Raw genomic sequence first — 14,415 nt, forward strand, 5'->3', positions numbered from 1 at the left:
GCAAATAATTGAAGCGTATAGCTGCAAAAGTAGTCATCTCCACAAAATGTTTTAAAGAAACAATTATAAAGGAACAATTGTCAAATCTGTTGCTTCAAAAAGATGTAAGTTACGATTTTTTTCCTGTTTTTTTAAATCATTTCGTAACTCTCTGACTGTCTCAGGTTCTTGGTCCACCTTGGTATTCTAGTAAGAGAAAAAAATGAAGAAAAACGCATTTGCTCAAAAATTGAAATTTAAGATACTACCTATTTTTGCAGCTACGCTCTTCAATTACTGAAATAGTAACTGAAATTTCTACAAATTATGCAATGTCATTGGGACCACTAGATCATCTTTTCACAATCTTTTTTGACCTACGGGCCGGTAAAATTTGTAAAAAAAATTTCGCGAACCTGTGTTCGCGACAAAGGACACCTCTCTACAAAACCACCTCTCTACAAAACCACCTCTCTACAAAAAAGAAATTCTAGATAAGTTATGTAATAGTTTTAGTAACAAAAATTATTTATTTGCAGTAACTGGAGTTATTATCTATTGAGTAAAATAAAATCACAGAAGTTTAAAAAAGTAATTAAGAAATCGAGCTCAGTTTAAAAAAGAGAAAAAAATATACGAAACGTGATAAGTGGTAAATGTGAATACAGTTCAGTATTGCCAACTTTCAAACACAAAATAATAGATTCTTCGGATCTTAAACCTATAGCTTGTACGTAAAAATACCGTACAACATTTTATAATGAATTTTTTTTTCAACTGAAAAAAAACTTTTTAAACTTGGCAGAAAAAAATTGAGGCCCGGTCAAAATTCTCCGGATTAGCTGTTGAGATTCTATATACTAGATCAGTGGTGCGGGCCATATGTGGCCCATGAAGCGGATTCATGTGACCCATTGTTCCGTTCAATACTATGATTTGAATACTTTCCCTTGGTAACTTCCAAAACAACCTATTATCTTCATTCGGGATTGAGAACGATAGCTGTAAATTTGGAGCCAAAAAGTCAAAAATTGGTTTCAAAATATGCTTGAAAACTTCTTCTTGTTAAAATTAGCATGTAGTAATGAGCAACATGTTTTCACACTCTTTTAAATTTTTGAAAATTGAAACAAATTTCAGTTAATTTCATCAGATTTTAGATTTATCATTTCGTAAATTTCATGTACAACTCCATTGAAATCATCGCACGACGAGACCATGATTTATACGAGAAAAGGAGTGACATTGCTTAATTCGACTTAAGTGGATGAAACTCAACTTAATAAATTTTTTTTCTGGCCAAAAAAGTTTATCATTCAGGACCCTAAGTCTCTTTAAGAATTATATAGGTAAAATACCTATTAAGTTTTTCTCTCTCTCTCATAAAAAAAATTAGTCAAAGTCGTTGTTAACATTAAATTCCTTGTTTCCTAGCTGTTTTCAACTAATGTTGTGTTCATTTAGCAATAGCCTTCATTTTAAGTGTAATTTTGGACAAAACAATCCATTGATTTGAACAGAAGATTTGAATTCTATTTTAACCGATCCTGAGGCTTTACTGCTAATACCACCTTAGTTCTATTGAATATAAGAAACGTCAAAAACAATTTGAGTGACCTGAATGTGCGTGAGTATCCTCCCTCCCTTCCTTCCTAATTTCCTCTCGCAACCCGTTCACCCCTGTCGCGGGAAAGCCTACATTTACTGTACATTGTATTTGACGGTATGCAGACGTGTTTCGCTGAAAAAGTTCCTTGCGCATTTCTTTGAATTTCAATAAAAATTTTTCCTTTCACGCAGTTCTGCGGTGCTATTAACCCATTAATGCCGGTTTCGAAAAAAAACAATAAACTGTGATAATTTTATTAGTATTTATTTATTTTATGTCTAGTAAGTGCATTATATACAAATTTAATTTTTCCCGTTAAATTTTCTATTTTTATTTTTATGGTAGATTTTTCTACCAACCGGCGTTTGTATGGTGTGAGCACATTTTGTTTGCAAATTTTACATTTATTGTTTGATTGCAATAATTGCATTGATTACCACTTATAATTATTTATAATTGTAGAATATTACTTACACTTACATAAAAGAGTTTTCTAATTACAATTTCATTTATTTCAAAAGAAAAAAGAAATGTGTTCATTTTGTAAAATAAAATTTTATGAAATATGAACTTGAAAAAATCGATACTAAAAATGTAGTAAAATTTCGAATTGAGTATATTTTTAACCGAATATTTATGCATCACAATCTTCTCGGAATGAATAGCGAATCTTCTTTTCAAAAAGTTTGGAACATTCGCCATTCTTTTACAGCACTTTGCAGAAATTGCCCCCCCAAAAAAAAGTGACCTCCACATTTTTTTTTTTTTTTTTTGCAACAATTTCTAATACCGTATTCTTCTACGGATCAAAAAAGTATATCCGACAGATGCACTTGCTATGTGTTTCAATAACTACGATATTGGAATAATAAAATTATTTTTCTCAAAAGCATCTCATTTACTGCTTGATTCACATCATGTCCTGAATACTTTATTGCTTGTAATTGCTACTGCAGTACTGCCGTTCCATTTTACAGCATCATTTTTATTGCAGCATTACCACATGCTGTTCTTGGTTGATTGTGTGTGTATTTCTTCATTTCATTTCTTGAACCCAATGGAACATACATTTGTATACTCCTTCAATGTATAAGTTGAAAGAATATCATTTACCACAGGAATAAAAGTAAAAAATTGCCCATAATGGCATGCGTTTCCTCTGGTACTTAGGTTCTTATTATTTTTCCATACTATACCAATATACTATACAAATACTTAATACTTAATAACTTTTACTTAATAAAGTAAAAGTTAACTTAATAAAAAGTTAACCAGTTTATATAAAGTTTCTTCTAATCTTACAACTTATAACTTACAAAAAGTTAATGTTAATGCTGTCATCAATCTTTCAGATGTTTCCTTAAATTCCGTTCAAGTTAACGCTTTAAAATTCAATAGTAATTTTGCCGCTCCATCTAAACAGTCGTTTCCTCTTTTAATTGCTCCGGTCGAAAAGGCCTTGAAATTTAGTACTTTAACTTCCACACAGAAGGATTCAATCCGTCATCTCATTTCTAACAACATCAACTTCAATTCACAGTTCCATAACAACAAGCTATATAATGTAACTCGTACCGTAAGAGATTTATGTGTTAACACTGATTTAGTCATTACAAACGCTGATAAGGGGGGCCCAATTGTTGTTCTAAACAAAAAAGATTATATCAACAAATGCAATAACTTAATTTTAGACGGGCCATATGAAAAAATCAAACAAGATCCTTGTGGTAAAGAATTAAAATCTATCAGGAACGCCATTAAGTCATCTCCGTTGATTCCAGATTTTCACAAAAAACGCTTGATTCCTTCTGTTGCACAATGTTCCAGATTCTACGCTTTACCTAAAGTGCATAAACCACTCATTCCTCTCCGCCCCATTGTTTCTAACATTGGTAGTGCTTCTTATAAATTGGTCAAATTTTTAGTTTCCGTTTTTTCACCTCTTCTTTCCAGCAACTGTTTTACTGTTCGGAACTCTCTTGACTTTGTTCGCAAACTTCGAATTTTTCAGTTAAATAACCATAGAATGGCCTCTTTTGATGTGAAATCACTCTTCACTAACGTGCCTGTTGAAGGTGCGTTAGACTGCCTTAAAATGAGATTAACTGAACATCACTTTTCCTACTTTGAGATCAATGAATTGTGCAATTTAACACGTTCTTGCTTAAAACTCAACACGTTTGTTTTCGACGGTAATTTTTTCCGGATGACTGAAGGTCTTGCTATGGGTAATCCTTTGAGTCCAATTCTAAGCGATTTGTACATACACTATTTCGAACTTAAATTATTTAAAATTATACAATTTGATTTTTACATCAGGTACGTTGACGACATTCTTGTGCTTTTGGACTCGTCTGTCAGTGACCTTGATAACCTTTTATCCATCCTAAATACTATTGACCCACATACTCAATTTACGGTGGAATTGGAATCTGGTAATCATCTTTCTTTTCTTGATGTGTCCATCACTCGTCATGAGAATACGTTTACAACTACTGTTTTCCGTAAACCCTTTGCTGTTTCTCTTCCCCCCCCCCCCACAAGTTATCCGTTCATCCTCCTAAACAAAAATTGGCTGCTTTTAGATCTTTTATTTACCGTGCTTTAGCCATTTGCTCAAATTCCAATTTACTTTCTTCAGAACTGAATTACCTACGAAGTATTGCGGTGGATCGGGGATTCACATCAGATATTATTGATACCAAGAAGCTATGTAGCTCAACTAACAAAAATCAAACACTTGCTAATGTGAACTATTCAAGTCCCGTTGTCTTACCCTTTTTTCCTAAAATTCGTCTACAAATTGCCAAAATCTTAAAAAAGTTTCATTTTTCCGTCACTTTTTCTCCTGTTAATAAATTAAAATTTTCACAGCTTAAACACCCTGTTCAGAACCTTGACAAATGGGGCATTTACAGTGTTTCCTGCCAGTGCAATTTGGCCTACATTGGGCAGACTCGACGATCCCTCAAATTCCGGATAAAAGAACACGAAAATTACGTCAAAAAACAGGATCTCAAACGCTCCTCTAATGCTCAACATTGTTGGTCCTGCGGTCATAATTTTATTTTTTCTTCCGCCAAAGTTATTCACGAGTGTTCGTCCATTCATGATTTAGATTTTTGGGAGTCATATTACATATGGAAAAATGCTAATTTAATCGTCAATGATTTGTCTAGCACTCCCCCTTTTCCCAATGTTTGGAAGTCTGTTTTTTGATTTATTTTTTGTCCTTGACGTTTTCTACTGAGTGCAACTGTCCTCCTGAGTTCTGACGTAACCTTGACGTCATCGTTTCCGGTACTGCTCTCATATCTTTTACAACTCGTCTCTCATTCCAATGTTCGCCTCGACTGTGTTTTAGTCTGGTGAACCTGTCTTCGTTTTTAATTGCACTGATGATGGCACTTGTATTTTAGAGTGCCGAAACAGCTGTTTGCTGGTTTTTTAACCTTTTTTCATTCTCAATTTGTACTTTATATACGTTGTCATTTTTTATTCACAATTCGATAACTAGTTCTTTTTTTACTCCAAAATTAGTTTTTTTTTGCCCAAAAATAGACCTTTCTACTCGAAATAATTATCTTATCGTCTCAAATACGGTTTAAATCGAAAAATCGGAAAAATTCCTTTGTAAAATATTTTCCACCTACGGTAAAAAAGAACGGAGGTGATTAATTACGGGGGAAAAAGTTATAAACTTTTTGAGTAAGGGAAAATCAATCTTTACTAATAATAAAGCTGAAAGTCTCTCTGTCCGGAGGATGTCTGGATGTCTGTAGGATGTCTGTGACGCGCATAGCGCCTAAACCGTTCGGCCGATTTTCATGAAATTTGGCACAAAGTTAGTTTGTAGAATGGGGGTGTGCACCTCGAAGCGATTTTTCGAAAATTCGATTTTGTTCTTTTTATATTCTAATTTCAAGAAACTTTTTCCGAGCAAATGATCACAACGTGGAACAGTAAATTACGAAATCAGCATAACGTGGAACCGTTATGAGCCATGGGCGAGCCATTTAACATAACCAATTGGCGAGAAATTCATCCTCCATTATTTGTTAATATACAGGCGAACCAATGACCTTTTAATTTTCTACTACGGGCAAAGCCGTGCGGTGCCACTAGTTTTTAATAAATCATCAAAAATGTTTTCTTTTAAGAGATTGAACAGTATTTTTACTCTTTTATTCTATTCTTGATAGTATCGTTACTAAAGCACTGTCTACGAAATTAATCTTTCAGACCACAGTTTTCACATATGTTAAATAACACCGACCTGCACAGTTTTGTATGATTTGAAATTGTATTGGAGATGAAAGGTATGGGTTACAGCAGCAGTTATGTAGCGCATAGCTGTTCATCATGGTGCTTATGCAAGTTATTGAAAGGAATTAGTTCGTGTTATGTAATTTTAACTTTATGTGTAAAAAACTTTAAATAATTCATCAAACCAAATACTCTGATTGTAAAATATATTTAACTTTATTAAGTTGAATTTAAAAGTATGTTCCTTTCTTATTAATGTTAAAATAAGAGTACCATGAATTACTTGATATAATTTTATGTGTGATATGTAGTGACACATTTGAGTTCATATTAATTGATAAAAAATATTGAAAATATGTATTTATTTTTGTTTAATTGAGGTAAAACATGCATTAAAAATTATTTATCATTAACTGGAAAATAATTTAGTATCAATGGGAAATTATTATGGTCTGTATATGCTGAAACACCGAAAATTGCATCAGTTAAACAAGAAATCACAGGCTAAAAATGGTTTATGTATGCACTTTGATGTTCTTAAAGATATCTTGCTTAATTATCAAACTTTATTGTTATTAATTTCTTTGACAGCAGCTTAAATGTTAGTAGAAAATACACTGAATAGAATATTGTGAATTTACACATTGAAAATTATGTTAATTACATAAGCGTGCAATGTTAAATAACTAACTATAGCTCCTGTTTTATAAATGTACCATAATTAAAATTAACAAATCTTATTCGATTTTAAAGACATTAAAAATGTTTTTTTTTTAATCCTCAAGTTAAGTTCAAAATTTATGAAAATTAGATTAAATACTAAAAATAATATGCTGACACATTGAAAAAGTACATATTAGCATATTATGTGTCATATTAAGGGGATGTTCATGAATGATGTCATGATTTTTTACACCATGAATGATGTCACTGATTCCCATTTGAGGCAGTGAGAAGCAAAGGGATGTAAGTGGACATTTTCAAGCTTTGAGTAAAACGCGTTTAAAGATAAGGTCCTCGGTAGGCTTCCATTGAAAAGTTTTCTAAATCCTACCAGCGCCACTAGTACCATCTTCTTGCCCCAAGACAGAGGGGAGGTTCATCTAACACTAGACATCTCCGAATTTTTAATTTTGTCACTCACCTACATCCCTTTGCTTCTCACTACCTCATTTGTTCCTTGACAGCGCCCCCCCCCCTCCTATTGTCTTGTCACAAACTGATAATTTAATGACTCCACCCCTCCTTTCCTCCTCAAAGTCAGACAGCATTATCATTTGTGCACGAACCTTAATTAATTAAAATAAAATATAATATTTAATCATTCAATATATTAGACATTCAATGGAAATTGTATTGAAAAATAGTATTCCTTTCTGCTGAAAATTATGTTCAGCGAACTTTTTCAAATCATTTTCCCTGCTTGTAGATATTTCATCAGACTCGTTTGTTGATTGCTTCATTTGTTTTCAGCACATCGCTTTGTGTTTAACAACACCCCCAACTGCGAAGTGGTTCATGGGAGCCTGTATTCTTGCCTGCGCGCTCTCTTCAGTTTTTCTGTTCTTGGGATTCTTCTATGTATATCGTGTTCGATGTTGATCTACCAGCTGCTCAGTCATGAAAAGAAAAGAGTGTACTGGGAGCAGGTCTGTATATGTACATATATTTTTTTAATTAAGTACAATAGAATCGGTACGACGTTGTTGGATAAACTGCGGATAACGTTTTGCTCTCTGATATTTAGCCATTAAGCTATGAAAAACCTTTTCACTAAAACAGGTAATATTCATTATTGTAAAATTAAGTCATCAAAAAGAAGTAAGATTTCCCGGGGTGATATTCAAACTGCAAACTGTTTCAATTTTAATGAAATAATAAGCCATGTTTGTTTCATTTTAGTTTATATCTTAGGATTAAGACACGAATATAACTAAAATTGAGGCAAACCTGACTTGGCAGCATTGTGAAGGCGACGCAGATCTTAATCACAGCATTACAACGCTACCAGGTTAAGTTTTCCTCAACTATTATAATATGGCTTGTGGTCAAATTTCGATCAATTAAGTATAGTGACTCCCTATATCTCTTTCCGTTTTGATCTCACCTGATAGCTTTCTTGTTAGAGTCATAGCAGAAAATTTTCGGTTTACTTAAAAAAAACTGTAGATTTTTAATTTTGCAATTGTGATTTTTAATTTTTTCCTTTTTTTTTTTTTTGTTAGTGTAAATATTTAAAACATGCAAGGATTTTTGATTGGCGGACCCAAATTTCCTGTTTCCAGTAATGAAAATAGGAATGTTAGCCGAAATGACTGAAAATTCAAAACATTTAGCAAAATCAGAAAATAAGTAAAATACAATGTGCCAAAAATATATAAGAAGGAAACAAAAGAGTGACAAACCCGAAGGTCGAAAAATAAAATTTCCTTCCTCGTTAAAAACACCAAAACTGTTAAAATGAGCAAAGAAAAAATCTCAAAACGATTGTTAACAAGCGAAATAACGCCATTAAACCTCTTTTTCATTTTTAAGCGTTAATTACAGTTGACTAAAAGTTAGAATGAAGTTCAACTTACATTAAAAAAAAGCCAGACATTTACATTGGTATGAAATCGCTTTTAAGCAATCATTGTTTAAAAGATGTATCTTTTTGTGATCATCAACGGCACATTAGAACACGAATGATGAGTTTGGTTCCCCTCCTCTTAAATTTAGCACCAAAACAAAAGGGGAGGAATAGCATTTGATATAAACGCATTAGTGGAAGCAAATTTATTTCCCGGGGAGGGGGGGATATCAATCCATTTTTAAGATATAAATAAATATATTTCTGTTGAGAAGTTAAAACACATAAACAGAATTATTTTAAAAACATACAAATTTGTAAATAAAAAAAAATACTAACACTTTGAAACTGATTCTTTCTTTGCTTTCAGTGTCGGCAAAATGTAGCGTAAACAAACCACGAGAAAAGGCGCAGTTTAGTGCTCAACTGGACGATATGTGATAAACTTCGCGGGTCAGCGTCTTATGTTGTGATCTTCCATTTTTCAAACAAACGAATTCATACTCAAAACGCTAAAAAAAATTTTTTTTTTTAAATGGGCTCTCTGAAATCGCTAAAAAAATAAAAATGAGATCATGCGCTTCAAATTCAACTTTGCTTACTCCCAGTACTTTCTTATAAATATTTTAGGTCGAATGAAAAAGCACCTCTCGAATCAAATTGATTTTTTTTTCTTTTATTAATCTTTACGTTACAAAGTTGCAAACGGAAACATCAGTACAGTAGAACCTCGTTTATCCTGCCTCCGTTATCCAGATCTCCGGTTTATCCTAATCGATTTGAAAAGTTTATAAGAACATATATTTACTTAAATGAAAACTTTAAATTATGATTACAAGAATGAAGTTATTAATGCGTCAAATATTTGGTTTTTGTTCTGATTAAACGTACAACTCCTGCATAGAACGTACAATATGGTATAGAGTTAACAAACAATATATGACGTACTTGAGCGTCAGTCTGACACCAATGCAGCTGAATTATAAATGATAAAGTATATTTGCGAGAAACGATACAAAGCGTTGGTTTTCCCCCCTCGCCTTCTCTCCCCCCCCCTCTCTCTCTCTTTCTTTCTAGGCAGTAATATAAGATGAGACTGCTTATTTAAGAGTGGGTGTTGCTTATTCTGAATCCGTTTATCCAGATCTCCTGTTTATTCTGATTGATTTGAAGAGTTTAAATAAACATATTTACTTAAACAATAATTTTAAATTATGCTTACACGAATGGCATTGTTCATACGCCAAATATTCGGTATTTGTTTTGATTAAACGTACAATTCCTCCATAGAACGTAAGTCCGACACAACTACGGCTGAACTACAAATGACTAAGTATTTGCGAGAAACGGTACTTAGTAGTTTTGTTACAAAGCATGTTTTTTTTTTTTTTTTAATCTCCTTTTATTATGTTACCCCTCCCCCCCCCCCCCCCCCCCCGCCTCCAGTAGTGAAGGATCAGTCTGCTTATTTAAGAATGTGTCTTGCTTATTATCCAGATTTCCGACGATCCGGATTGCATTTGGTGCCACTTAGTTCGGATAAACGAGGTTGTACTGTATTGAATTTATTTTATTGCCTATTATCAGGTTCCGACAAATCCTGCTCGACTCGCCAGTTTTTTTTTTGTTTTTTTTTTTTTGAAACATTGATATGTATAAGATTTTAAAATTTTGAAGTGTTTGAGAAATTGAACTTTGGAATAAAAGAATGACAAATTTGGCCATTTAACCATAGACTCATGTGTAGTGTATCATTGATGCATAATTAGATCATACAATATCACATTTGTTGATGCTAATTTTCGTCACATATCATGCAAGATACAAGAAACACAAAGCTTTCCTGTTGATGTATTTATGTATGGTTAGAGATGTTAAAGACGTTTTTGGCAAAAGCAGTTCTATAGTTCTTTGAAAACATCATTTTTAATAAATCATCAACAAAATTTATTATTTTAAAAAAAATGAACAATATCTTTACTCTTTCACTCCATTCCTATTATTATCGTTACTAAAGGACTTCCTACCAAATAAGGTTTGTGTGTTTAAAATATATCAAACTAAAGTTTTCTCATTTGTTAAATAATATAGGGAGCAAAAAAAAACTTAACTAGCAGTGCCATTTCTTCGAAATGTAACTCCATAGCATTAATTTAAATTTTAGTTCCTCTCTAACATTCAACACATATATCAATTGAAAGTGGAAAATGAAAAACATATTGTGAAAAATTGTATATATACTGGTTACTTTTTACTTTCTCAGCGCGTTCTCTAATTTCGTGTTTAATGTCAGACTTGAATCACAGAAATCTGTTGCAAGTTTGTGTAATCTTTGGTTACGTGTGCATCCCAGTAAATTCCAAACTAATAAGTTCATCGTTTTTTTTTTTAATATAGTTTTTTTCCCCTCAAGTTTTATTTAAATATTCATATTGTAAGAAGTTATTTGAAAATCATTCATTGATGAAATACTTTTCCTACAGCTTGAACTGCGAAGAAGATTTTTATATCAGCGCCATTCTCACCATACTGTCTGCGGATGCTACGAGGAACTATATCCATGGCAACTGTGGGAAATGCTGGACTACAGGTTTATGAATGCTCCTGGAAGTTTGCCGAATTGTGGCAACATGGAGGAAGAGCTCTGTGCCTCGCCCAACACCATTTCCCTCAGCAACAGAAGCATCACTTCCGGTGGAGGTGGTCATCGAGCATCAGGTTGGAACTGGCTGCCTTGGCCAAGACAGCAAACAGACAGGAGTAATCCAACCAACGGAAACGAGAGATCTGTAAATGACACCCCAACGAGACAGAACTTTATGAGACGGTTAATGTCGAGAGAGGGATGGAATCAACAGCAGCTAGCTAATCTGAATAACCCCATGGAAGAAGTACCTGCTCTTGAGGGTTCCGTTGGAACTTTACCTTGGAGGAGCGAATGCATTCACATTTTTCGGCCAAATTCGCGTACGGCTTCGAACTGTTTCCCTCCTATGCGTTTTGGCATCCGGTCCAGAAATTCGCCGTACGGAAGACCCCACAGCAACCACAGACGAACGAGATCCAATGACGGTATTTTCCACCACCTTCACATGAATCCCGCACCACGCTATGCGCAACCTTACTCCCTGATCGACGGAAACGGTGGAATCACTTGCCACTTTTCCGGTTGTGAAATTCCCCGCTACATGTGGGGGCCACCGCCCCCTTACTCGCAACCACAGTCAACGGAGAACGTGGCCCTGTACAATGAAAACAATCAGAACAGGAGAACTAGTATTGGTATTGAGCAACTAGGTGGTGGGATTGAAATCAGTCACTGTGAGCAAGTGCTTACTGCCCTCGAAATGGAGCGCGGCGGGAATGGATCAGTTTCTTCCAAGATGAGCACTCCATTGTCTGAGAGGCGTTATGTCTGTCACAACTTTTCCTCAGAGGGCATCACGTTGACGATTGGAGGCAACTACGGTGACTTGTGTCCTCAGGATACAGTACACCATGAGCATAAGAAGGAAGAGACGTGCATCGTCGAAGTTCATGTGCCATATATCTTTCACAAAAAAGATATTGTTTTTAATACGCTGCCCGCAAGAAGTTGTAGGAAAAAAGATAATAACCCTTTTAAGTCTCTCTCTAATATCCCCTTAGGTCTATCGAGAAAAATAAATAACCTAAAGAGTGAAAAGTCTGATCCTGGACAACTTTCTGTGATTAAAGCATTTTGTGATGATCTCAAAAAGGATGAAACAGTTACGAATAATACCGAAGCTGATAGCACAAAAACAACTTCGACATCTCAGCTGCATACTTTGAAAGAGGTATCGAGACAACTCTTCTGTGATGGACATAGTGTAAATAATTCCTTGGAGACTGATACTTCACCGAGTTCTCTCAGTTACCAACCAACGATGGTCGAAATTCCATCAGAATTCAAGTCCAGTCTTGTGATAGCAACCAGCCCTTCTACACCGGTGGCTGAAAGCGTTCCACTTTCGAACAAAATTTACGCGCAGTCAATGCCCAATCTCAGCTTATCCAATTCGCTTCGCCAACTCCATCGAGCCCCATCCAGTGGAAACACTTCGACTTCTTACGATTTCCCAGATTTCGAATTCGAAGAAGATGGTTCCCCTCTGGTTCTGTGCAGCCCTGTCTCTGACATACCATCCGTGACTCTTCTTCGCGACGACGACGAATCGGACAGTTCGTCGTCTTATCCACCGTGTCCTCGAATATTCCGTTGCGACCACGACACTCCTTTCTCAAACGATTCCAGTTCCATGTCCTGCGAAGTCACTGTAGGCAATTCCAACAGCAGCGACTCGTCGTCCTGCGATGTCATAGTGATAGGTGAGAAGAGGCATTCGAACACTATACACTGCAGATCTTCCGATACTTCTATAGTGCCGTTTACATCATCGCCATCTATAATCATAAGCAAACGCCCTCCAACCGAGTGTTCGATCAACTGCAACATTCGGCATCTCCATCGTTATCATCCTGAAAAAATCGAAGTAAGACCTAGGCGTCTGGAAGAAGCAGGTTTTAATATGTCTCAAGACAGGACTAGTAATTTTGTGGTTACTATAAAAAGTGTGAATGTTTAGCTTTTAATTCCTTTAGTGTTTTTTGTATGAAGTACTGTAATTTTGCAATTTGCTTTGTGTGAACTTCTGCACAAGATCTACGAAAATGTGGCTTTATACATGTATGGGACCATATCTTTTTGAGCTAAAAATTAAACCCCCATATTGGGCGGTTACATTACAGCTATTTGTGGAACTATTTTTTATAGGAAATAAAAAAAATAGACCATCGCTTTTAAACTAATAACACTTAAGTGAAATTTAAACTCGTTTTTATTTTTGTTCAGTAAAAAAGAATCAGAATTGATGTGATTTATAACTGTCGCTCTCGATACATAATCAGTAAAATATGTAATTTTTTATCATAAACTTTTCGCAAAGGTAACACATTCTTGACTAACTTTTATTTTGTATAATATCAAGAATAATTTAGGAAATGCGTCATAGATAACATACAATACAGAAAATGGATGTCAGAGGAACTTTTTAATGCAATAATTTCCATTGAGATTTATATTATCCGTATTCATTGTTAATTTCCAAAATCAGCAAGTATTAGCTAAAAATATTTATTTCTCATTTGTAAAAAAAAAAAAAAAAAAATGTCATCAAGACGAAATTTCACCATTTTTTTTCTTTTTAATGATAACATATCGATACAAAATAGTCCTCATCTATAATTTTCTAATTACGAATTTCCTGTTCAACATGGGAGTTAAAATGTCATCAAATTGACCAACTATAATTAATTTAACTTGTTTACTAGAAGAATGCCTAATCTAAATGAGTGAAATTAGTTAAAAAGGTAGAAAAATACAATCTGCGATGCGTTTTTTTTTAACATTTGAGTTGAACAACTCTTTAAACAATAAATCTAGTATTAATATTACAAGAGAGAGAGGATTTTGACAGCCTTCATAATTGAAAAATAAATTAATAAAATTACCTTAACCACCTTGCAGTTTATGACGAGATATAAACTCTTCTGTCTCCGTTTATCCTGGAAAAAAGATAAATAATGCTTGAAATATTCTTTTCACTTTCAAAATTAAAGATCTTTGTTGTTTTTGTTAATATGCATGTCCCAACTGGGTTTCAATGTGTTGTTATTTTACTTCTGAAAAACTTGAAGTTAAAAATAAAGTTATTTTTATCAGCTATCAAATTGTCTTTCTTTCGAGTGGTGTAAAAATACTAAAGAAGAAACTTAAAGTAATACTTGGTGCATTGCTTTCCTGTATCACAAAAATATCTCGAAATAAAATCTAAATGTATGTTTCAATAATTTACATTTCTAAAAGCAGATAATTCAGTCAGTAAATAATCCGGTGCATGGATTAAGCCGAGAATAAAACCATCATTACGTAAAACAGTTCATCTCATTCTTCAACCTAAAGTTCTTCTCT

General features: G+C 34.0%; 1 protein-coding gene across 4 annotated transcripts in view; it reads left to right on the top strand.

The window, feature by feature from the left end:
- LOC129222882 (uncharacterized) overlaps positions 1–14,163 on the top strand; it is a 260,010-nt gene extending 245,847 nt beyond the window's left edge. For all 4 annotated transcript variants that reach the window (XM_054857445.1, XM_054857446.1, XM_054857444.1 and 1 more), the window contains 2 exons: positions 7,328–7,503; positions 10,907–14,163. In XM_054857445.1, coding sequence (XP_054713420.1) covers positions 7,328–7,503; positions 10,907–13,030 — 2,300 coding nt within the window. In that variant the 3' untranslated portion in view covers positions 13,031–14,163. The remainder of the gene's footprint in view (positions 1–7,327; positions 7,504–10,906) is intronic.
- The last annotated feature ends 252 nt before the right edge of the window (positions 14,164–14,415 follow it).

The sequence above is a fragment of the Uloborus diversus genome, chromosome 5, assembly GCF_026930045.1.
Source record: "Uloborus diversus isolate 005 chromosome 5, Udiv.v.3.1, whole genome shotgun sequence".
In the NCBI taxonomy this organism is placed as follows: Eukaryota; Metazoa; Arthropoda; class Arachnida; order Araneae; family Uloboridae; genus Uloborus; species Uloborus diversus.